This window comes from Ailuropoda melanoleuca, chromosome X, assembly GCF_002007445.2.
Source record: "Ailuropoda melanoleuca isolate Jingjing chromosome X, ASM200744v2, whole genome shotgun sequence".
Classification (NCBI taxonomy): Eukaryota; Metazoa; Chordata; class Mammalia; order Carnivora; family Ursidae; genus Ailuropoda; species Ailuropoda melanoleuca.
Genome location: NC_048238.1, coordinates 15,960,890 through 15,986,888, shown reverse-complemented (window position 1 = coordinate 15,986,888; position 25,999 = coordinate 15,960,890). Strand labels below are relative to the sequence as shown.

Sequence of the window (25,999 nt, the reverse complement as noted above, 5' to 3'; positions counted from 1 at the left end):
AGCTTGAAGAGCCTAGGGTGTGGAGAAAGAATGCACTACGTACATCAGATGCTGTGTACTCTGCCCACACATCTTGGCTTTTGTGTTCAAAACTGATGATGTCACAGATGATGTTTTGTCAGCACAAGACTTTGAATAACTAATGGGGGTCCCTTAAAGAAAAGCCGATTTGGATTCATTTATTCCAATCAATTTAGAGTCTAAAAACATTTTCGTTTCATTGCGTGCCCAGGGAATGGTGTAGCTATTTTAAGTTACTGGCTTGTGAGAAACAAAGAAGATAGTGGGTAGCAATTATGTGTGGCTTCTGAAGGATACCCTGTACTAGTCCTGTTCATTCTCTGAATGTATTTTCTGGTGCTAAGGGAACCCAGTCAATTGGAATTATTTTCTCTACACAGTAGCAACTGCTTTCTAACAGCAGAAAATTGCAGTCCTTTTTTTAAGGCACTTGAACCAGGAATTAACACAAAGAAATCACAGGGTATGTAGGATTTCCCTTCTTGCACATTTAAAAATTTACACATACGTCTAGATTTTCTTAAAAACCCGGTCTAGTAAACAAAATGTGATCCCATAAAACACATCAGTGGTAGTTATTCACAAAACTGAGGCATTTTCCCTTTATGAAAGGGTTTCATTTGCAGAAATTGGATTTAGCCCCGCTCTTTCTGCTGACCTTAGGTATACCCACAGCTGCATTCCCTCTGCCATCCCCGGGGTGTCTCTGTAGTGACATCTACTGGTGGGCAGTGGCTCTTCAGGTTCCAGATTCTCACAGTTCTGTCCCATTCGCCGGATTTCCCTTCCTGGGAGTTGTCATGTTGTTTATTGCTTCTCTAAGTTCCGCCTCAGCCACTTTGGTCAGGGTATACGGTGGCCAGTACTGTGTGAGGGCTCGCAGAAGTCCTTGTCAGCTGCGGCGGGCTGCGAGAGAGAGGTACGGAGTAAATGCTGAAAGAAGCGCTGATGCAAGAGTTGCCTGTAAGTCAGGCTGTGAGGACATTGGTAGGTTGGAAGAGGCATGAGAGGATGCAGAGTGGGAATTGGGGAAAAGTAGGAACCCCGGAATCAGAAAGAAGCAAAGAAAATAATGACAGGGGAGCGTGAATTGTGGTGCTCAGGCAGCCACCATCGCGGTATGGGGCTCCAGGGTCCAGCCGGCCTGGGAGGGGACTGAAGCCCAGTCCTGCCAGCTATGAGCTGTGGGACTTAGGGAATTTCTCGACCATGTCCCTAAGCCTCAGTTTCCTGCTCTGTCAAAAGCGGATGCCAGCCGATCCCCGTTTCAGTCATCTAGCCGACATCGGGCACGTGAGCAGTGCTCCATAAATGTCGGTCCCTCTCCCCTCTTACTACAACTCCTACAGCAATCAGCACAGGATGGCGGATCGCTGTCCCTGGCAGCAGAAAGCGCTTTTCCTCAATGGTAACTTGGCAGAGAAAAGGCGGGCAGAGAGGCTGGGAATGATGGCCCATCTGCTTCTGGCTCACTCTGCCCAGTCTCTCCCTCTCGCACAGCCGGAATCCTCACTCTCCCTCCTCACCATGCCAGCCAGCCCCTTCTTGGCTCTTGCCCTGGGCACCTGCTGCTGGACAAGGCCCAGCTGTGTTGCCAAGCTTCACCAACAACCTCAACTTCCCCGTCACTCAGCCCCTTGCCTCCCAGCATCCTCTCTGCTGCTTGCCCTCCTCCTCCCCAGGGAGGCCCCATGCCCCTCTTCCCTCTCACCCATGACTGTCCCACTTCCTGTGCCCTCTCAGCCTCCTCCTGGGGCAGAACACTCCTCCCTCAGGCCTCCCCCGCCTGTCTCCTCTGTCTCCAGCCTGGCCCTGCATTGGTCTTTCCCTTAGGATATCTATCATCCAGCTCAGTGTGTCCCCCATCTTTGAAAGCAAACAGAACCCTTGCATGATTCCGTCTCCCCCTGAGGCTTCTCCGTGAATGCTTTCTCTTTCTCCCATCTGCCATCTTCAGCCAGGTTTCTGGAAAGAGAGTTCTAAACTTGCAGGCCACGCCCCTCCCCTCCTGTTCAGGTGCTGACCTACCATGATCAGGCCTCAGTCTCCCTTGTTGCACCAAATGCCCCCCAAGCCCTGTTTTCCTCTCAGTGCCCTTGAGCCACTTATCCAACACTTTTTTTCCTTCTGGAAACCCCTCAGGGGACTTCCATAACCCATGCCCCTCTTCTGGTCTTGCTTCATCCCCTCGCTCAGCGCTCTGTCCCAGTCCCCAATGTCTCTCCTTTCTCTTCCCACCTCTCCAATTCAGTGAGTCCCTGGGTCCCATCGCTGGGCCTCTTCTCCCCTGATTGTGTGTTATTCACCCCCATGGCGCCACTTCCTCAGGTGATTTCTCTGACCCAGCTCACTTTTTCATTCCTTGGCTCCGCCCCCTGGACATGTCCCCTTGGCTATCTCTCAGCCCCTGAAACTCAGTGTGTCAAAAGTGAAACTGTTTTCTGGGCCTTTGGACTGTTTCTCCTGCCATGAAAGGTACAAGCTCCGTGCCTTCTTCCTCCCTCCTCACCCGTGGCCCTGCAGCTGTACTTCCTCCTCACCCCCTGCAGCCTGTCCAGAACCACGTCCTCCTCTGGGGGGCTGCTCCCTGAGCCCAGGCACTGTGTCTCTCAGTCGGAAGAGACTGCTTTTCGCTGCATGTCTCAGAGCTGTCTTTGCTCTATTCCCTTGGCCAGTCTGTCAAGCCCCCACCATTCCTAGCTTTCGTTGTATGAGAATCTCCCAGCAATTCCCTTCGCCTCCGGGCCTGCCCACCTTTAGGCCCTTCTGCAGCCAGAGTCATCAGTAGCTTTGTGCAGGATGTTTTTACCCCTTCCCACAAGCCCGCTCTGCCTCCCCGTGCCGTCCTAGCTGCTGAGTGACCGCTTGCCGTGAATGTGCCTCATGCCTGTGCCGAGCTCATTCCCTCCCCACAGAGCCTTTCTCTCCAATCACCCTTCCTCTTCTGGCCGCCTCCTAATCCTCCTCCTCCAGGATGGGGCTGTCAGCAGCTCACCGACGCCTTCCCTCTGGGCTGGTTGGTCCCTGTCGTGTTCTTCCGTGGCTCTCTGTGCTGACCTCCCTGTGTGTAGACTCCCCCCACATCTGCAGTGTGTCGGCTGGTCTGTCTGCACCTCACTGTGTTCTGAGCTCTTGGCAGCTAGGAAAATGTTTTGCTCACTTCAGAGTTTGCAGAGCCTCCCAAGCAGGTGGGCCTCCAGACTTGTACATTAAACCAGTTGGGAGCTACCTGTCCAGGTGGGCGGTCGAATTTAAAACATGTGGGGGGGGGCACTTGAAGGCAAGGGTGCCTGTGCCAAGTAGGCCCTCGGGGGCTTGTGGGTGAAGGGGTGAGTGATGAGTGAGTTTCCGGAGGCGGGTACGGGGATGTAGATGGGGGACTCGACTGAACACGAAACCCCAGCCTGAATCCTCTCTGCCTTCCCTCGCCACAGGTGTCCGACAACAAAGCATCCCTGCCGCCCAAGCCAGGGACCATGGCTGCAGGTGGTGGTGGTGGGCCAGCCCCTCTGGCCTCGGCAACATCCTCCCCCCTGTCATCCTCTTTGGGAACAGCCGGACACAGAGCCAACTCCCCGTCTCTGTTTGGCTCGGAAGGAAAACCAAAGACGGAGCCTGCGGCCAGCAGCCAGGCAGCCGTGGAAGAGCTAAGGACGCAGGTCCGCGAGCTGAGGAGCATCATCGAGACCATGAAGGACCAGCAGAAGTGAGTGTCTGGGGCCCCTTCTTTGTCCACCTCCCAAGTTGCTCTCCACGGGGCCAGGGCCCCCTTCTGCAAGCCTGGGTCTCCCGCCGGCCCGAGTGGGTGGCCCCGCTTCCCCAGTGCGGGGACAGCAGGGGGGAGGTGGGTTTGAACCCGAGCAGCTTCATTTCACTCAGCTCCTTGGGTAAGCCAGATCTGCGGCATACGGGGAGGGCACGGGCTGGCCGCGGGGCCTACGGCAGAGTCGCTCACCAGGACTGACGTGCTTGGCAGGCTGCTAAAAGAAAGATCTTTAAATCCCCATAAAATACAGGCTGCGCATGTACCCCTTCCAAATAAGCCCACCAGCCAGCTTTTCCTCCAGCACCAGAGAAATTGCACTTTCTTCAGTTAGCTGTCCGATGAAGTAATTGGCTTGCATTTCGGGGCTGGAATGGATGACAGAGATGTAGGGAATCTTTGAACCCAAGACTTTACACTCAGCAAGATGTTCTCCCCATGAGACTCAGGGTTCTCTCCATGCGAGCCTACACATGCTCTCTGTATCCCTGGTCTTCAGGGAGCACTTAGATGAGGAGAAAGACCTGTAAGTAAAAATAAATAGCACACGTAAACATTACCCAGGATACTGTATGTGGTGACAAAAACAGTAAAAGGGATAGAAGTCGGGAAGTTCTTATCTGAGTAAACTGAGGCTAAGAGTTTAGGGATAGGGATCAATTAGCTCTTTCTTGGAGGAATTAGGAGGTGTTTCCTGAATAGGATTTTGAAAAACAACCTAGAATCACCAAGAGCAGGCATGCCTGCCTCTCACAGCCATCCGGTCCAGGGCCACTGGGTCCCTCAAATCTCCAGCCCTAGCTCTAAGTGTCCCTTCCCTCTCAGCCTTCAGCGGAAGTCCCTACCGACTCCTCTCCTCCCCACGCATGCTGCCCCTCACCTCCGTGCTCCTGCACTGGCTCTTCTCCAGCAATCCCCCTCATCTTCTTTCCTCCTCGCGGGCTTAGGCCCGTTTTTACCAGTTCAAGACTTAGTGACTTTCTTTGCCCTGGCTTCCCCAACTAACTCCTCCGACCGGCCGCACTCAAGGCTCTGCCTGCTGCGGTCTTCCTGGAACCGTGCTATCTGCTTAGTACCTCAGCTACTGCTCACTGACGTAGAGGTGTGTGGTGTGGGCTCGAGTAAATACAGTAACGATTCACAACCCGTTAGTGTCTGAGAACCCCGTGTGTTGGCAGCAGGGCCGGGACACTGACCCACATACAGGCACCGTCACGGGGCTCATCTGAAGTGAGCGAGCAAATGTAATGTAACTTATACCTTAGTATAGTGTCTCTGCAGTCCTTGTTTTTTGATTTTCCAATCCAGTTTGTAAAAATGTACACATAAAATGGAGCGTCTGCGACCCTAAAATGCAATACAGTTCCCTGACCAGAGTGGCAATGGTCGCAGTGTCCTAAGTAGAGAGAGTCCTGAGTTTGCAAGATAATCAACTTCATTCCAGCTCATTATTTACTGTTGTAAAGAGCATTAGACTGCGTGTCCTATCTCATGTCTGCTTTCTCTGTGACATGATTACCATATAGTTCAGCTATTTTGACTCCAAGATTTCAGGTGTTACTCTTTGTAAGAGTTTGTGAGAACCCGTGAAGACATACCAGTAATCTTTTATTAATTTAAAACTCTGTGAAAGTAAAACATTTATGTGGTGACAAAAATGTCTGCAGTGAAAATTATTATGTAAATACGTTTAAAGACCAGTGATTATAGAACAAAGGGCCAGCAAGAAGGAAAGCAACAGAATGTGGGCCTGGATAACTGGAGTCTAGCCATTGAGCAAGTCAGGCCACCTCTATGGCCTCACCTTCCCCATCTTCTCCTTTTAGGAGAAGCTTAGACTAATGGATCTCAAAGGTCATTCCAGACCTCCTGTTTGATGGCCACGTATTCAGGGAGCCCAGAAATAATAGCGAGCCTTTCTGTCTGCAGTAAATGCCAAGCAATAACAATGCAAAGAAAGAACATAATGTTGTGTCCACGTGTTTGTTGTGAAAGGCTCAGATGGATTTTGTAGTGGTAAGAGGCTTCTTATCTCTTACTGCGGAAGTCCCGGCCTTTGTTTAATTTCTTGGCCATTTGCTTTTCAGACGAGAAATTAAGCAGTTACTGTCGGAATTGGATGAAGAGAAGAAAATCCGGCTTCGGTTGCAGGTGGGTCCCTGGGGGTCCTGCTGCCTCGTGAGGGGCTCGGTCAGGGGTGGGGCCGTCTCAGGGCTTCATTTTGAAAGTAGGTGATGGTTACTTCTCTGCAGATTCAGATGCGCTTCCGGTGGCCATTTTCTTAGACCTGTGTAGGCTCCCTTCACATCCTCTCCGGCAGTCCGGGAAGTCTTGGGAAAGGGAGGCATGAGTCAGTGTGCCCCCAGTTGGGTTTCTCATTTGGAATTTATCTGAAACATTTCCCCTGTGAAAAGTTCCCTCCAATTTCCAAAGGCCACATTATAGTAAGTGCCAGAGGGCATGGTGCCGGGGGACCCCATTGCCAGCTGGCTTCTGTCATTGGAACTCCAAGGACCACAGCTGTCCACGCTCAGCACTCGCTCTTTACTTCTCACCAAGGGCCATGTCGGTTCTGCCAGGGCATCAGAGCCTTGCCCCCCACCATCCCCGGAGCCAACTCAGCCGTTACCAAATGGCAGAGAATGTGCAGGAATTGCAAAAGGCTGAAGGCAGACTTTGAGCTTTCATCCAGCTGGTGTCCTTGGTGGTGCCTGGGATCCATGCTGCTTACAGAAAGGATAGGTAACCGCTTCTCATCACTTTGGGGGTGCCAGTAGACACCCCCTTGGGCCCGACCAGAGCTGCCTTCCAACACTGCTAGGTGGTCCAGAATGTCGGGACAGCCAGCTCTGCCCCCTGGCCAGGACACTGGAATTCTTGCTCCTTCTGACAAATTTTGGTTACTGGTAGCCTGAGAAGGCACACACCGGCCCTTTCCTGGTGTCTCGCGTCTGCGTGCCCGTTCTTTAGGTTTCTGTCACTTCCGGCCTCGTCCGCTCGTCGTTCAGGCGTCACTTCACCCATTCCGCCTTGGAAAGTGTGAAGTTGATTATTTTCTTTCATTCGACCAGGTTGATTATCTTTCAGCTTCTCTCAAACCAGCGAATTCATTATGATTTTGTTTGGCTCTTGTTTTTCCTTTATAGATGGAAGTTAATGACATAAAGAAAACTCTTCAATCAAAATGAATACTTGATAAATGAAATGTCACATTATTCATCCTGAGTCCAAGACTCAAATTTTCCGCCCCAGCCAAAATAACCTTGTGCCAAAAGATTAAAGGTTTGCCTCCATGTGTCCCTGTTTGAAAGATTAGCACAGCAGTCTTGATAGCACAACACAAATTCCATCCAAGAGGAGACTCTTCCCCATGGTATAATCCTTGGCATGGCACTGGTTGTGACTTAGAGCAAATTGTGCTAAAGGCTTTTTTACTATGAGATCTCATGCGAAACGAAAACTCAGGCAGTTTAGTCCATAGTGGTACTATTTTGATGATATTTTCCATTAATAAAATGTAATTTCAGATTATTCGTTTACAAGCTTTATAATTTTATGATTTTTTAAATCGTGTTTTGTCACAGATTCTCCCAGTGTCTGTATTACACATGGTCCAGAGTGAGTGTCCCATTCTTTTGCTTCAGGCAGAAAGCTGCCTCGCTTTGTGTCCCCTCTAGGATTCTATTACATATGCAATTTTAGGTCCTTCCTGTCCCTTTCTCTGCCAGCCAACCCTGCCACCCTAAGATAAATTTTAGCTTATATATGATGGTATATTTACAAAAAAGAGAAAGAGAAAACCTGGTATTTGCAATGATCTGTGCCTTCTTTTTACCACCCTCTTGATTGGAGCTTTTGTGATGCAGCTACCATGATTCAAAAACAAAAAAAACCAAAAAACAAACAAAACAAAACAAAAAAAACAACCTTTTTTTTTTAAGCCACTTCTCAAAGTCCACTAGAGGCCACTGTCTTCAAAGCTTCTCTCACCTAGCCAAAGGTCCCAAGAGGAGACAGCTGTGAAGTTGGGCGCTCTCTGTGGTACCCGCTGTGACGTTTAAGTTCTCCTAGTTGTAGGTTGTTCATGGAACTTGAAATGTCACCCCTGCTTGATTTTTCATCAGCCAAGTTAAACCCCTGCTTCCTGTCCTTTGCACCTTTTGCGTGAACAGAATATGCATTATGAAAGCAAAAATAAATAAACGTAAAATGCAATGAAAACAAGGGGGGGAAGTTGTGTTATTTCCTGCACCGGGTTATCCGTGTGTGCTGTTGTTTAAACTGTACTCACACAATGTCATTTGCCTTGTTCTCTTGTAACCCCTTCCTCAGGTCCAAGAGAATGGGGGGGGGGCACTCTCATTGAAGTGTAGCTATTGGATCTTTCTTGCATTTATGGAATTACTTTTTCCGCCCCAAGGAAACTGGTGTTTGCCTTTCCGCTCAGCCTTAGACTATGTAACTGCTTCCTCATCCTTAGCTGAAAATAAGGGGGCATACTGTATTGCAAGATTGTTTGGGGGTTGGGGGTTGGGGGTGGTCCCTTCAGGGCCCCTGAAGATGTCTTATGTGTTTCTCAAAAGCTGCTTTGTCTATTTCCTGAGTTTTAGAGTGAAAGTACTAAATATTAATGGATTTGCACAACGACAAAGAATGAGAATTGATAACACGGAAGGAGTAACGCAAAAAAGAAATCACCACACGGTATTGATTATCCCAAGTGTTACAAAAAAATGTCTCTTTCTTCCTCTCTCCCTTCCCCACCTTCCCCTTGCCGACAAGCTCATCCTTGCTGTTTGAGGCTGCTACTTCCTCCCGAGTACTGTACTTACAGCCCGGACACCCTGGTCTTCCAGGATGGGGGGCATGATTACGGAAAGGGAATACGTAAAGAAAGAAACCTCCCATCCTGCCTTCCCATGTCTGGACATGTTGCCTTTTCAGCAGCCTTGCTGTGTGTGCTTGGGGCCGGGAGCACCAAGTTTCCAAGGGCAGCATTAAACATTCCCGAACCCCTTGACTCTTCTAAGCATTTCTACGTTAAAGCCTTGAGAGATTTCCCACCGCCTAGTATAAGAATGAGGATTGAATTCTTTGATGTTTGGATTTCTCATTTACTCATCGTGAAAATCCCTAACGATATAGTTTTATACAATGTGTATACAGAGTAGGATTGTTAATAATTCAATTGAGAGGTTGAACATCCTTGTGGGGGCACTAGCCACCTGGAATGGAGAGGGCTGTCATCTTCCCCTTGTAGAAGCCACAGGCTTTCTTTGTATAAGGAGAGGGAGAAGTGATTCTAGAAGGAGGAGCTGGCATATCTAGCTTCATTACTGCCCCTTGGGCTAACAGCAAGAGGATTCTGCATTATGGACCTGACGAGCCACTGCCCCAACAGCCACCATCTTTACTCTTTACAAAATGGACCCATCAAGAATATTGAAAAGCTTGGAAGGATCACTTTTGAAAAAATTCTTTTGCATTCAGCATGGACTCGACCAGCATCTATGGAGATTATTTTTTTGCTTCATTTTCTAAAATTGTATTTAGAAAAGTCTTAAGTATTGTGCTTTGTAAAGAAGATGATTAAAATGAAATTTTGTGAAAATATTTTTGTTCAAAGTTGTCATGGTCCAAGAGGAAATGATTTCTTGGAATTCAAACCATTTTTCTCCATTTTACACAACTTGATTACTCTCATAGAAATGTCTTTGGAAGACATGGAATATAGTACCCCTCACCCCAATTATCTTTCACAAGTGAACAGAAACAACCCATTAAAATCCATGGCTGTGAATTCCATTTTTACGTTGTTTGATTTTACATTCATGTTTCGGCAGAAAATTCTAGTTAGGTCTACGTTGTTTTTTAGCTTAAAAATCATTAAATTATCATTATTCGAATAATTGTGTAAAGTCACTTTTATTCATCCACAGCCCACTAGACAGCATACTCAAGTACATGATTTGTTTTCTCCCATAAAGACAGCCTGTATCTATCATCACATGTGTGCCTTTGGTTACTAATGGCAGAGGTTTATTTCCTTTCATAACCAGCTCCTTGATGGGAAAACCACAGGGTGTGTAATTTATTGCTCACAGTTACCACAGTCTGTATTAAAAATAATCCCCGGGTCCCACAAAGGCCTTTGTTATCCTAACCTGAGGTCACCAGGGTCCCTTTTCTGTATTAGATTAGGTTTTAGTTCTCTAGCTATTTTCACACAAATTAATGTCAAGATGTTTTAGCACCAAGAGAGCTTGGTGAAAAGCTTTTCTTTTCGGTTGAATACAAATGAGAAATGTAACAAAGCAACACGTGCGAGCATGCTAGGTGTTCAGCATGGCTGACTGCGGTGTCCAACCGAGCAAAGGCTTGGTGCTTATGATCCAAGCCTGGGGAAGAAGATGACATTCCCAAAATTCGGTCTAATGAGGGAACACAATGGCCAAGGCAGAGAAATTCTTTCCTGGCCGAAAATAAGTGTTTGTCAGCAGTGCAAGGACAGAGAGGGCGTCATGTCTCTTAAGGTGATAAACAGTTGCTGTCATTCCTAGTTCTGTCCCTAGGGTCACTGAGGCTCGATTACCAACACATGGAGCAGAAGGCAGCCCCTGAAGCCAACAAGAATCCGTGAAGTAGATGCAGGTCCCAGAAAGGTGGTTTTATTTCATGTATTTTTAATCGATCCCAAATTGAGGTGGCTGGGGGGGGGCAGCCTTTCCTATAAATGACATTGTGTGGTCAATATGTTTGTGAATTCAGAGTTGACAGTAAAATAGGCTATTCCTTTTTTCTTGTTAGAGCAATAGGTGATAAAATATTTCTTTTAAAAAAAAGATTTTATTTGAGAGAGAGAGAGTGAGCTCGATTGGGGGAAGGGCAGAGGGAGAGGGAAAGCAGGCTCCCCACTGAGCAGGGGGACCGATGTGGGGCTCGACCCCAGGATCTGAGCTAAAGGCAGACACTTAACTGACTGAGCCACACAGGCGCCCCTTGGTGATAAAATATTTCAATCTAACAGTAGAACAAGGTCACCTGGTAGGCTGCAGCTAGAATTTTCTGAGGAAAAAATAGAAAAAGGAAAAAAAATGAAAAAGGAGAGTTGAATTCCTGGGAACCCAGCTCCATGAGGCAGTTCTCTTCAAATGGCAGCCGGTTTAATTAAATGAGGCAGATACAGCACTGTCATTTAAGTGGTGAATGCTTCCCAGCCCTCTCCCCCCATAAGCTGTTACTAGTTCTCCAGGAAACTAAGATTTGTGGTCAAGCTTTGAGCTCTTTGATGGGAAAGTGCCCTGGAAATGCAAAACTTCATTGTAGTTTCTATTAACTAAAAAAAAAAAGTTTAGCACAGTTTACAAACCAGCTTTAAAAATAAGCAAGCCGGTAAGGCCATTCTGAAGCCAAACAGAAAAACCAGGAACAAATCAATAACAGTTCCATGGTTATTCCCCAAAAGTAAAACAGATGTCTTCAGATTCTCTTCAAGCTTCATGATTCTTTCTTAGTCTGAATCCCAATCTGAGCGAACCAAGCACTTGGCTGGGGCGAACTGAACAGGTATCAAGTCCTTACGGTGTGCTGGCCCTAGGGTAGGTGCAGTGTAGCCCCTGTCCTCAGGCAGCTTGAACTGAGGGAAGTAAGCAGATAAGCAGGCAGGCCTTCCACAGTATGAGAACATGACCACAGAGACAAGTCCAGGGACTTTGGAACTGCAGAGGAGAGGTGCCCAATGGAGCCTTGAGAGTGTGGAGAACAGAGGAAGAAGGGTATTTTTGGTTAAATCCAATTTTTTTATAGATTTATGTATTTTAGAAAGAGAGAGAGAGCACAAGCAGGAGGAGCAGAGGAAAAGGGAGAGAATCTCAAGCAGACTCCATGCTGAGCATGGAGCCCAATGTGGGGCTCAGTTTTATGACCCTGAGATCATGACCTGAGCTGAAACCAAGAGTTGGAGGCTTAACCAACTGTACCATCCAGGCACTCCTAAATCCAATTTTTTTATGTTATAAAGCTGAGATGAACATCTTTGGGCATATAGCTATATCTACATTTCTGATTTATCCTTAAGATAATTCCTAGAAGTGGAGTGTGAATATGAATTGCTTAAGATTTTAACAAGAATAATTTTTGCACAAGCAACAAAATCAAAAAATAAATAAGTGGGACTATATCAAACTAAAAATTTCTGCACAGTGAAAGAAACAATCAGGGGAGTGAAATGACAACCTATGGAATAGGAGAACAGTATTTGCAAACCACACGTCTGATAAGGGGTTAATATCAAAAACATAAAAAATTCGTGCAACTCAATAGCAAAAAAACAAATAACCCAACTTGAAAATAGGCAAAAGACCTGAATAGACATTTCTCCGAAGACAATATACAAAAGGCCAACAGGTACATGAAAAGATGCTCAACATCAGTGGTTATTAGGGAAATACAAATCAGAACCACAATGAGATATCTCCTCACACCTGTTAGAATGGCCGTCATCAAAAAGACGAGATAAATGCTGGTGAAAATGTGGAGAAAGGGGAACCCTTACACACTGTTGGTGGAATTGTAAATTGGTACAGTCACTATGGAAAACAGTATGGAAGATCCTCAAAAGATTAGAAACAGAACCACCATATGATCCAGCAATTCTACTTCTGGGAATATATCCAAAGATAATGAAAACACCAACTCAAGAAGATATCTGTACCCCCATGTTCATAACAGCATTATTTATAATAGCCAAGTCACGGAAACAACCTAAGTGTCCATTGATGGATGAATGGATAAAAAAGTTGTGGTGTGTATATATACACAATGGAATATTATTCAGCCATACAAATGAGGAATTCCCACCATTTGTAATAACATGGATGTTCCTCGAAAGCAGTCAGATAGATAAAGGCAAGTACTGTATGATCTCACTTTTATTTGGAATCCAAAAACCAAAACAAAACCAAACTCATAGAAAAAGAGATCAGATTTGTGGTTACCAGAGGTGGGGAGGGGGATTTGGAGGAAGGTGGTCAAAAGGTATAAACTTCCAATTATAAGGTAAATAAGTACTAGGGATATATAGCTAACACTGCTGTACAGTATATAGAGAGTAAATCCTAAGAGTTCTCACCCCAGGGAGAAATTTTTTCCTTTTGTTCTTCTTTCTTTTTATTCTATCTATATGAGAAGAAGGATGTTAGCTGAACCCATTATGGTAATCATTTCACAATATATATAAATCAAATCACCATGCTGTAGGCCTTAAACTTATACAGTGATATATGTCAATTATATCTCAATAAAACTGGAAAAAATATTCAGCCATATGGACAAATCCCTGGAAAGGAAAACAATATAATGAAAATATTTGTTTCATTAAGGTGGTGAAATTGTGAGCTACAAAATGGTTTTCTTTTAATATTGCTATTATTCGATAATTAAGATAATTATAAAAAATTTTTAAAGAATAACTCTAGCCTGATTATAAACACAGTTGAATTTTTTTTAAAGATTTTATTTATTTATTTGACAGAGACAGAGACAGCCAGCAAGAGAGGGAACACAAGCAGGGGGAGTGGGAGAGGAAGAAGCAGGCTCATAGCGGAAGAGCCCGATGCAGGGCTCGATCCCATAACGCCGGGATCACGCCCTGAGCCAAAGGCAGACACTTAACAACTGTGCCACCAAGGCGCCCCTAAACACAGTTGAATTAACATTAGTATACAGAAGTGACTAACCACCCACCTGCCCCTAAAGTTGTATTTGCCTAAACCTCTATGGGCGTCAGGCTTGGATCTCCTCCTTCTGGCTAGCCGCTGCTCAAAGGCCACCTAATCAGAGAGGCTGCCCCTAACCCACTAAACAAAAGAGCAACTTTAGCCTCGATCCTCCCCCAGACCCCATACATTGATACCCCGCTTAATACACACACGCACACACACACACGCACACACACACACACACACCTGTTTTCCGTCTCCCCTCCCTAGAATGAAACCGCCATAAAGGTAGTGACTTCATTTTCTTCACTGCTGTATCCCCAGTACCTAAAACAGACCCAGGGGCATAGTAAGCATTTGATATGCATTTGTTGACTGAATACATGAATTGGTCATTGTGACTGATGCCAAGTGGAATTTATTCTATACATTTGAGCAGTCCAGTTTTGCCTTTACAAAAATTTTATGTGCAGGGGTGCCTGGGTGGCTCAGCTGGTTAAGTATCTGCCTTAGGCTCAGGTCGTGATCCTGGGGTCCTGGGATGGAGCCCCGCGTCAGGTTCCCTGCTCGGTGGGGAGTCTGCTTCTCCCTCTCCCTCTGCCGCTCCTCCTGCTTGTGCGCGCGCTCTCTCTCTCTCTCTCTCTCTCTCTGTCAAATAAAATCCTTTAAAAAAAGAAAGAAAACTCTGTGCAATACTATAGCATTAGGGAGGATTCATGACATAAAACAGTTATGAAGAAAGCCGCCAGAGGCACTTTACTTGTATGTGAGTCTCAGCCAACACCCAGAGGTGAAAGAGTGCTCACACTGCCATGGATCTTAAAACAAGTTCACATGTTCTGTACACTGTTATCTCTAAGACTGTCATCTACTACTAGAAAACAATGGCTACCCCTGTTTGAAGACATAAAGCATTCTTTTTTAATTATATTCATTCTGGGGCACCTGGGTGGCTCAGTCAATTAAGCATCTGCCTTCATCTCAGGTCATGATCCCAGGGTCCTGGAATCGAGCCCCATATAGGACTGCCTGCTCAGTGGGGAGTCTGCTTCTCCCTCTCCCTCTGCTCCTCTCTCCTGCTTGTGCGTGCTCTCTCTCTCTCTCTCAAATAAATAAAATCTTTTTTAAAAAATTAGTTCACTCTAAAGAAAGAATGAAGTCAAAGGTGAGCATATTCCTGACACTTTGCTTTTGACACTTCTCTGAGGTCACTTGAGAAACTAATTGCTACCCCTCGGGGCTGACCATCTGCCTTCAAAGTGATGAATAAGGAGGACATGCTGTTGAGCCCTGGGCCTCCAAGATGTGCCATAGAGTTCTTAGAGTGTGATCCCTAGAAGGGCAGTAGTAGCAACACCAACCAGGAACCCGGTAGAAATGAAAATTTGGGGGCCCTGCCCTGGACCTACTGAATCAAACTCTGGAGAGGGACCCAGCAATCTGTGCTTTAACAAGTCCTTCTGGAGGTTCTGATGCACACTCAAGCTTGAGGACCACTGTCATGGCGGGGCAGGGCGGATCATCTCATTCTCAATGAGTTGTGTGTAGAATCATCTATAGTAATCTTCTCCAGAGATCTCTATTAGATTATGGCTTCATCACAACAACTATCCAGAAACTACGCAATAGTCTATTAGGTTGAACCATATGAAATTGACATTCTTGTAGGTCAAGTATTATTGAATAGGGCTTCCAGTTTCAGCTCAGAGATCAGAGAGCTACAAGATGTTCTTCCCATGCTTACGGTAAGAAAAAATCTAGACAGACCAGAAATTAAAATAGAATGGAGTTTGCACAGAAAATGGCTATTTCAAAATCTGGAGAGAGAGGCACTTTCTGTGAGACATGGAACCTGAACATTTGCTTACCAGGGTCAGAAGCTACCAGATGCCATAGAAGTGGATAGAAAGATCAAGGTAGAAAACTGAACAAATTGCTGGAGGCTGAGTGTGGGATAGCTTGAGAGTATGAAGCTCCTAGGGGGAGAGGATTCCACACTTTTGCACGTTTTTCCTCCAGGAACCCCAAGGGGCCCTTACATGGAGGATTGAGAAAATTCATTGTGCAGGCTGGAGGTGCTGGCTCAGGAGCCACTGAGAAATCCACACAGACTTTCTCACTTAAGGAACAAAAAGCTTATTCTGCAGGGGGAAGGACGTGGTCTGAGGGCGCTGGTGAAATAACATTGCAGCTGGGGGGAAGGGAATTCCACCCAACCCCACCCTCAGCCCCCAACTCACCTAAAAAAATAAATATTTAACCTTAAGGGAGAAGGGCCTCAAGGCTGTTGACTGAGAACACTGTTGGATACCCAGTGCAGCTAGGGGAGGAGATTGGCCAGGGGGAGCTCTATCTCCAGAAGAGGGGCAGAGGCACTTGTAAATACTATACCCCTGAAATTAGGGCTTAGAATATTAGAGACCACCCCCCCCCCATGCCCCACTAGTGCACTAACAAAACTTCAGGAATAATAACAGTGGATTACAGCAGGGAGAGCTACAAGAGACAGGCTTTCTCTGGAGAGCAGCACAAAGGGAAGCCCCAAAACCAAGAGGAGGAACAAAAAAGATCAGTAGAGGGGTTAAAAGTTTCTGGTGTCCATAGGAACAACAAACCTCAACAGAGCCCAATTCCTGGCTAGGATTACACAAATTCCTACCTTAAAGGCTTACTTAGCACTGTATCTGCTGCCTTATATAAAATGTCTAGCTTTCAACAAAAAACTACAAGGCATGCCAAAAGGCAAGAAAACGCAATCTAAAAAGACAAAACAATCCTTAAAACCACTCAGATATGGCACAGCTATTGGCAGTATCAGAGAAGGTATTTAAAATAATTGTGATTACTATATTAAAGGCTGTAGTGGAAAAAGTAGGCAACATGCGAGATCAGATAGGAAATATCAGCAGAGATGGAAACTATGGGAAAGAATCAAATGGCTGGAAGTTAAAAACGCAGTAACAGAAATGAAGAATGTTTTTGATGAGCTCATTGGAAGACTTGAATGTTTATATTTACTTGAATAAATACCAAGACTGACAAAAAGAGAGAAGGCACAAATCAACAAGTTGAGAACGAGATGGGATACCACTACAGATTTTGCAGCCATTAAAAGGATAAGGGAATACCATGAATAGCTTCATGATCTAAATTCAACATCTTATAAGAATTGGACCAATTCCTGCAAACTCACAAACTATCAAAACTCAACCAAAATAAACAAGCTTAACAGTTCTATACCCATTACCAAAAAAAAAAAAAATCAAATGTGAAATTAAAAAACACTGAAAAGGAAATCTCCAGATCCAAATGGTTTCACCAGAGAGTTCTACCAAACACTTAAAGAAGTAACACCAATTTTATGCAATCTCTTCCATAAAAGAGAAGAGGACAGAACACTTCCCAAATCATTTTATGAGGCTAGTATTACTCTGGTTTCAAAACAAGGAAAAGACAGTATCCCAGAAAATGAAAAACTATTTTATCAACCTAGATGTAAATATTCTTAATAAAGTATTAGGAAGTAAAATCCAGAAATGTGTAAAAAGAATTATATACCACAACTAACTAGAATTTACTTCAAATGTGCAAGTTCAACATTGGGAAATCAGTGTAAGCCAATAGGCTAAAGAAGAAAAATCATATGATGTAGAAAGAGCATTTGAAAAAACATCCAATACCCGTGCACAGTAATGATTCTCAGTGAACTAGAAATGGAGGGAAACCTCCTTAACTTGATAAATAGTATCTTCAAAAAACCCACAGCGAACATCATACTTAGGATGAAAGACTGAATACTTTCCCTCTAATAGAACAAGGCAAGGATGTCTTATTCAACTTTGAACTGCAAGTTCCAGCCATAGCAGTAAAGCAAGAAAAAGAAACAAAAGGCATGCAGCTTGGAAAGAAGAAATAAAACTATCCTTATTTGCAGATTACATGATTATCTACATGGAAAATCCTAAGGAAAAAACTCACAAACCTCCTCTTGAAGTGAGCTCAGCAAGGTCATGTAATAAGAGAAATACAGTGCACAAAACCAATTGCAGTTCTACATACTAATAATGAACATGTGGAACCTGAAATTACAAACCACACCATTTATATTCACTCTAAAAAAAACCTAAATACTTGGGCATAAACTTAATATGTACACAATCTGGATGCTGAAAATTAGAAAATTCTAATGAAAGTAATCAAAGAAGGTCATCTAAATAAATGGAAAGGAATACTATATTCATACATTGGAAGATTCAACATAATAAATACATTAATTCTTTCCAAATTGATCTATATGTTTATGTAATTCCCATGAAAATCCTAACAAGGTTTTTTTGTGGACACAGACAAGCTTATTCTGAAGTTTTTATGGAAAAACACATACCCTAATACAACTAAAACAGTCTTGGAAAAGAAAAATAAAGGAGGAATCACTCTCCCCACTATTAAGGGTTAGTATATAGCTTCAGCAGTCAAGACAGCGTGGATCGGTAGAGGGATAAACACACAGGTCAGTGCAACAGAATAGAGGACCCCAAAATAGGCCCATACAAATATTCCCAACAGATTTTTTTAAAAGATTTTATTTATTTATTTGACAGAAATAGAGACAGCCAGCGAGAGAGGGAACACAAGCAGGAGGAGTCGGAGAGGAAGAAGCAGGCTCCCAGCGGAGGAGCCTGATGTGGGGCTCGATCCCATCATGCCCTGAGCCGAAGGCAGACGCTTAACCGCTGTGCCACCCAGGCGCCCCCCAACTGATTTTTTAAAAAGATTTTATTTATTTATTTGACAGAGAGACAGCCAGCGAGAGAGAAAACACAAGCAGGGGGAGTGGGAGAGGAAGAAGCAGGCTCATAGCAGAGGAGCCTGATGTGGGGCTTGATCCCATAACGCCGGGATCACGCCCTGAGCCGAAGGCAGACACTTAACGACTGAGCCACCCAGGCGCTCCCCAACTGATTTTTGACCAAGGGGTAAAAGCAATTTAATGAAGGAAAGATAGTCTTTTCATAAAATGGTACTGGAGCAATTGAACATCCAAGAGGTAAAAAAATGGACCTCTACCTAAAGCTCACACCTTATACAAAAATTAAGTAAAAATAGATTTTAAATGTAAAGTGCAAAGGTACAAACTTTTACTAAAATTATTATTATTTTTAAGTAGGCTCCACACCCAGCATGGAGCCCAGTGTGGGGCTTGAACTCACAGACACGAGATGAAGACCTAAGCAGAGAACAAGAATCGGACGCTTAACTGACTGAGCCACCCAGATGCCCCTGAAGCTACAAAATTTCTAGGAAAAAAACATAAGAGAAAATCTTCGGACCCTGGGACTAGGCAAAGAGGCTTTTTTTTTAAACATGGAATTGAAAGCATAATTTATAAATAGAAAAATTGATAAATTGGGTCTTATCAAGATTAAAAACATTTGCTCTGTCTATGAAAGACCTCATTAAGGGTATGAAAAGACAAGCTGCAGACCAAAAGAAAATATTTGCAAACCACCTACCTGGCAAAGGACTAGTATCTAGAATATAGAGAGACCACTTACAATTCAACAGTAAAAAATCAAACATTCCAATTAGAAAATGAGCACAAGATATGAACAGATATTCACCAAATAAGATATACGCTTGGCAAATAAGCACATGAAAAGATGCTCAGCATCAGTATCCATTGGGAAAATGCAAACTAAAACCATAATGAGGTATCACTACACACCTATCGGAATGGCTAAAACGAAAAAGCAACACCACCAAATACTGGTAAGGATGTGGAGAGACCAGATCACCCCTCCATTCCTGATGGGGATGTGAAATGGTAGAGCCACTCTAGAAAACAACTTGGCAGTTTCTCTTTTAAAAGTTAAACGTGCAACTACCATATGATGCAGAATTTTCATTCCTCGGCATTTATCCCAGAGAAATGAAAACTTATGTTCGCATACAAACCGGTACATGCATGTCCATAGCATTTTTACTCATAATAGCCCCAAACTGGAAGCAACTCAGGTGTCTCTGAAAGGATAAATGGTTAAAGAGACTGTGGTACATCCTTAGCATGGAATAGTGGTCAGCAATAAATGGAATGGATTACTGGTCTGTGCCACATCTTGGATGTATCCCAGGGGAATTAAGCTGGATGAAAAAAGACAATCCTAAAAGGTTACATACTATATGATTCCATTTATATAACATTCTTGAAGTGACAAAATCATAGAAATGGAAACCAGATCAGTGGTTGCCAGTAGTTAGGTACGGGGTGTGAGGAGAGAGATGGGTGTGGGAATCAAAGGGCAGTAGGATGGAGCTATTCTGAGTGCTGTCAGTGTCACTCTCTTGGTTGTGAGAGTGTGCCGTAGTTCAACAGGATCTTTCCACTGGGGAAGACTGATTGAAGCGTACACCAGATCTCTCGGTATGGTTTGTTTACAATTGCCTATGAACCTACAATTGTCTCAAAATAAAAATGTTTAATTTTAGGGACGCCTGGGTGGCTCAGTCCATTGAACCTCCAGCCCCTTATTTCGGCTCAGGTCATAATCTCAGGGTCCTGGGATTGAGCCCCACGTCAGGCTCTGTACTCAGCAGGGAGTCAGCTTGAGGATTCTCTCCCTCTCGCTCTGCCCCTCCCCCCTCAAATAAATAAATAAGTAAATAAGAGGCACCAGCGTGGCTCAGTCCGTTAAGCATCTAACTCTTAATTTGGGTTCAGGTCATGACCTCAGGGTCCTGAGATGGAGCCCTGCCTCGGGCTCGGCACTCAGTGAAGAGTCTGCTTAAGATCCTCTCTCTCCCTCTGTCCTCCTCTCCCCATCGCAAGTGCTCTCTCTCTCTCAAAAAAAATAAGTAAATCTTTTAAAAACTAAAATAAATACATCTTTTTAAAAAAGGTTTCATTTTAAAAAGTCTTTTGCACACACGGAACAGCAATTGAGTCAAATAGGGAATCTTCTAGAAGAGAATTATCAAGGTGATGACTAGCCTGGAAATCATGTCATGGAGGAATGATTGAAGGCTCTGGAGGCAGGGTATCGCCTAAAAAAAAAAAAAAAAGACCTAAGAGCAGTACTTAGAAAGCTGCCACGTGCAAGAAGAATTAAATAGAATCAATGGGTAAAAGTTACAAGAGAAGATTACATTTGAATATATGAAAGAACTTTCTAGAAACTAGAGCTGTTAAAATATAAGATAATGGAATTCTAAATATCTAGAGATAATGGCCTTGCTGTTTCTTGAGCGTATCAGGATGCTTCAGGGCCTTTGCACTGGCTCTTCCCTCTGCCTGAAATGCTCCTCTCATACGTATTTTCATGGCTAACACCCTGATCTTGTTCAAGTTTTTGTTCAACGTCCACTGTAAGTCAAGTGGATGCTCTGGTTCATGTTATCATCACCCTCCAGGCCCTAAGGTGATGAAGCAGGTATGGACCATCTGGAATGTTACTGGTAGCAGAAAGTGGATGGCAGAGAAAAAAAAAGAGAGCTCTGGAAGGTCCCATCCCAGTAACGAAATGCTCAAAGTGAGTTTCAAAATGAGGCTGGACATTGCCCGAAAAGGGAGTTGGAAATTAGAAGAATATTTTTGGAGAGAGATTGGTGTGCTGGTGAGTTCCTCCCTGCCAGTGGGGTGCTGGAAGACTGCCTATCATTTACCATGAGCCTAGGGAGAGTATTCAAAGAGAGTTTGCTACATATGTCCCAAGAAGTTTTCAGTACATAGAGGACAGGTGTCTGGATCAAACCTCAGAAATCTAGAGGTCGAGATGGCTGGCTGAATACTCAAATGAGGCCAGTGAGAGAGGGGCTGGATAGGAGTGGCCAACACCCCCAGACGTTGTGAGGCGAAGGGTAGATGTTTCCCCTGGACCGACGTGATCCCAGCACCAGAGAGCCATCATGGGGCTGTCTTAGGTTCTCTCCCTACACACCGCTCCTTTAGAGAGATGGCTAGCAAGGTGGAAGAGGCGAGAAGAAGCCAACCCTGCTCCTCCTTTTCGCATCACAAATGCTCGGCCTGCACCAAGTTTAGACTGAAGAGGAGGAGTGCTTTTCTTTGAATTTTAGAACTTTTAAATCTTTTCATCTTAAAAGAATTTCAGACTCATGAAAAGGTTGCAAAAATCATATAATAAGCACAACACAGGACAGAGATCCTTGAGAAAGAACAAGTAAACAAGGTGAGCCACACAATTTCCCAAGCTTACTGCCTTGAGAGAGATTCCAGGTTAGAGAACAAAGAAAGGGAGCCCACGAGGAGACTGGTTATCATCCTGAGCTGACTAGATGGAGCTGGAAGGTCAAGGAGGCTACAGTTTGATACCTGGAGAAGAGACAGCTGCACAGAGAGTTCCAGAGGTGTGTAGATCTGGAATCTTCAGCAGAGTACTGACCAGCACCTGTGTGTGAAGAAACCCCTTGAGGCTCGGGAAAGGACCACCTGAATGGATTGGAGGGAACAATCCCCGAAGGTCCCATAGGACCAGAATAGCTTCTGTGTCCACTGGCCGGAGTGGGAAATGTCATAATTCACAGGACATCAGGTAGAGTACTCAGAGGGGTATTGCCTCAGTAGAGGGGATTAATTAGCTTTAGCCTAAAGGCTGCTCTGATCCGACTTGAAGCTCAAAAGCAATCTTCAAAAGAGTGAAGCCATTTCCAAGTAACTTAACTCTATCCTAGAATAAAGCTCAAGGATATTTATAGGAGTGTGCAGTGCCCATTAAAGTAAAATTTGCATGTGTGGCATCTAATAAAAAATTACCAGGCACGTAAAGAAAGGAAAATATGACCCACAATGAGAAGAATCAATACAAACAGATTCAGGAATAAAACAGATGACAGCATTTTTAGACAAGGGCATTGAAACAGTTATTATAACTATACTTCATATGTTCAAGAAGATAGAGGACACGTGGGACGAGAATGGGACTGTACTGGGTGTCATCCATGGGGGGTCAATTTGGGGGTGATGTAACTGTTAGATCAGAGATCATATGCCCACACCGGATGACTTGGTCTTTTCATCCCTATTTATCTGTAAGTAACACTCTCGTTTGTTCCGTCATATAATCCATCGGTAGCATATCTTAGAGGAAAATAACTTATAATTCTTAATAGACCTTATGAAGTCCACCTTTTTCTCACAAGTTTCTTGCTTACTCGTTATGTCTACTTAAAACATCCTATGAGTTTCACCTATATTTTATATGGCAATATTTTACATACAATCTATGCTTAATACTACTTGTGAGTTTCATCCATCCTATTTGCTTTTCTTGTATCATATGGCAGATTACAATAATCTTTGTCCATACAATATTTATAGCATCTACACAAAGTATATCTGTCTACAGCCATATCCATATCTATCTCTCAGTGTCTGTCTCTAATATGACAGCAGGGACTTTGGCTGTGTTGTTCACTGTGCTATCTCTAGCACCAAGGACAGTGCCTGACACATAATAGGTGCTCAATAAATCTTTATTGAATTACTATATATGTTAAAGTTTTCCCAACAAATACATATACTATTATGCAACATGGCTGCTTGTCTTTTGTCACTATTTGCTCTTGATTCTTAGATACAATGAAAAAAGTAATGAAACTGCTGCTCATATGGTAACTAAAATATTTTTTACAACATTGAATGAGTCCAAGAGCTAACTAGTTTGGCCACAATTGGTATGAATAACCAGCCTACAATAAAATAAAGGAAATGAGAAAAACGTCGAGGTTTAATCTTACTTTTTGACTACAGTGCTTCCACTATATTCAATCCACTGTTGTAGGCCAAGTGACATCTCTGCACTGGGGCAAAGTGGTATTCAAGACACGCACTTAGTAAGGGACATGGCAGGGGTAAGAACTGAACAACTGTTCAACCACACAGAAGAGACTAATCCAGCATTTTGTAATTTTCTCTGTGTGGCTGGGGGTAGGAGGCAGGAAGAACATCAGGAGAAGGGCCTGGGGCCTATGTTTCAGGTGCGCAAATTACTGGAGACAATGAGAAAGTGCACTGTGCGCACCGACTGCAGGGACGGTGATTGTTAGCTAAGCACATTCTGGGTTCTTTACCCAGCAGGGTTTGTGTTTAGAGGAAGGTATTATTCAAGCCAGCATTCACAACTCCTGTCTCAGTCAGCAGGGCCCCAGTGAGAGCTGGAAGGAACACAAGAAGATTGAAGTGGGGGCAACAGCAAGACGCTGGCCAGTGATTGTGAAATGGGCATCTTTGCCTTCCTGAAGGTTGTGCCAGTCATTGGAATAATCTCAGATAAAAAGGCACATTAGGAAAATTACTATTATTATGCATTCAAACGTACAAGGAAAATATGTCCATACTATTTTTTTAAAGCTCAGAACAGAAGCGTTGGAAGTTTTCCCTAGCTTCCCTCTTCCCAATTCTGGTCTGTGTGTTTTTACAGATCTCCTCAGAGCCCATTTTCCATTCATTGGCCACAAAAGGTGGTATACGATGTCACTTGTTGACGTTCCTAATTTCTATCAGGACTAAAATTAAGGAAGGATTTCTTCAAAGATTTATACTGGCACTTTCTGCTTTCTTTTGGGGGTGGGATGGAGGCATGGACTGTATTGTTACTGAAACATGAAGAGAAGCCAAACCTGATTTTGTAAGGTAAGTCCTATCTTGCTTTTGTCAGATTGGCTTGTGATGTGCTGTAAAGGACACCAACAAGAAAGTAAAAAGACAACCTACAGAATGGGAGAAAATATTTGTAAATCATGTATCTGATAAGGGACTTATATCCACAATATAGAAAGAACTTTTACAACTCAATAATAAAGACAAATACCCAATTTAAAAATGAACAAAAGAGCTGAATGGACATTTCTCCAAAGAAGTTATACAAATAGTGAATAAACACATGGCAAGATGCTCAACATCATTAACCATAAGGGAAATGCAAATCAAAATCACAGTGAGGTACCCCTTCACACCATAGGATGGCTGTAATCAGAAAGCCAATAACGTGTCGGTGACAGTGAGGAGAAATTGGAACCATCATATACTGTTGGTGGGAATGTAAAATGGTGGAGCCTCTTTGGAAAACAGTGGCAGTTTTTCCAAAGGTTAAGCATGGAGTTCTCATATGACCCAGAAAGCCCATTCCTAGCTATATGTCCTCTGTCCACACCTTGTATGATTCCATATATATGAAATGTCCAGAATAGGCAAATCTACAGAGACAGAAAGTGGATTGGTGGTTGCTTAGGACTGAGGGGTATTGGAGGAGAGGCAGTGAGTGTTTGTCTTACTGGGGTTGGGGGGGGTGATGAAAATGTTCTAAAACTCAGTGTGGCAATGGGTGCTCAACTCTGTGAATATACTAAAAACCACTTAAATGGGTGAATTGGATGATTTGTGAATTGTATCTCAATAATACGGTATCAAAAATGAAAAACCCAAACCCAAAAACCTTGTGACAACGTCCAGTGCATCCTACCTTTTATTTTTTTTTTCATTTTTTAAAAAGATTTTTTTTTATCTTTGAGAGAGAGAGAGCTCACAAGTGGGGGGTAGGGGCAGAGGGAGAGGGAGAAACAGATTCCCAGCTGAGCTCGAACCCAGGACCCTGAGATTATGACCTGAGCCGAAGGTAGGCGCTTAACCAACTGACCCAGCCAGGCGCCCCACAGTCTATCTTTTAAATAAAAGTACTACTTGCAGTGGTAATACTACATCTTAATATTGGAGCCTAAAATTGTGAGGCTGGTAAGATCCAGAGTGAAGATCCGTTTGGGTTCACAGCATTTCATAGGTTAGGCAAGCATCCTACTTGGAGTCCATTTTCCTGGCATAGAAAATTTGCTGCTGGCGATTTCTGGTGCTTTGTCAAAGTCACAGTGAAAGTCAGGCCGAGCAGGCTTCCAGAACTGAGCTTACGAGGGCCATGCTCTTGACAACTGCGGACAAAGAGCACAAAATCAGAGGAGATTTATTTATCTTTTAATTAATTTATTTACTTATCTATTTATCAAAATCAGAGGCGTTTGAAAGAAGCATCTTCTCACCTCAATTCTGGGTTAATACTACCTCTGTATTTAGTTTGAAATTGATTATTTACCTCCAACCAGCGCTTTGTAAGAGTCTTTACCCTGCTTGAAAAGCTTCAAAATGTTTTGAGGGAAAAAACCGGGACTCCTAAGGTTGGTCAGTTTGGAGGGATGACAACAACAAACCCCTGAAATTGACGAATCCGCCCTCCTCAGGTGCTGCCCGGGGGAGGCGGCAGGGGGCGCCCAGCCAGCTCCTCCCCCGCCGCCCTTTCCAGCCCCCCCCCCGCCCTCCGCTAGCCCTGACGTCCCCAGTCCCCGCCTCTCTCTCCCCAGCCTTCAAAGGGCGCTCGGGGGCCGCGGGGCCCTGCCTTCACCTGCCCGCCGCGGGGTCACCGGCGCGCGCTGGCTCCCGCACCTCCCCGCCCGCGCGCCGGGAGCAGGTGCCGGGACTGCTTGCGGCCCGCAAGCC

General features: G+C 44.4%; 1 protein-coding gene across 6 annotated transcripts in view; it reads left to right on the top strand.

Moving 5' to 3' along the window:
• Positions 1–8,008, top strand: part of SH3KBP1 (SH3 domain containing kinase binding protein 1) — a 329,089-nt gene extending 321,081 nt beyond the window's left edge. For all 6 annotated transcript variants that reach the window (XM_034649071.1, XM_034649072.1, XM_011236658.3 and 3 more), the window contains 3 exons: positions 3,456–3,727; positions 5,872–5,935; positions 6,931–8,008. In XM_034649071.1, coding sequence (XP_034504962.1) covers positions 3,456–3,727; positions 5,872–5,935; positions 6,931–6,972 — 378 coding nt within the window. In that variant the 3' untranslated portion in view covers positions 6,973–8,008. The remainder of the gene's footprint in view (positions 1–3,455; positions 3,728–5,871; positions 5,936–6,930) is intronic.
• The last annotated feature ends 17,991 nt before the right edge of the window (positions 8,009–25,999 follow it).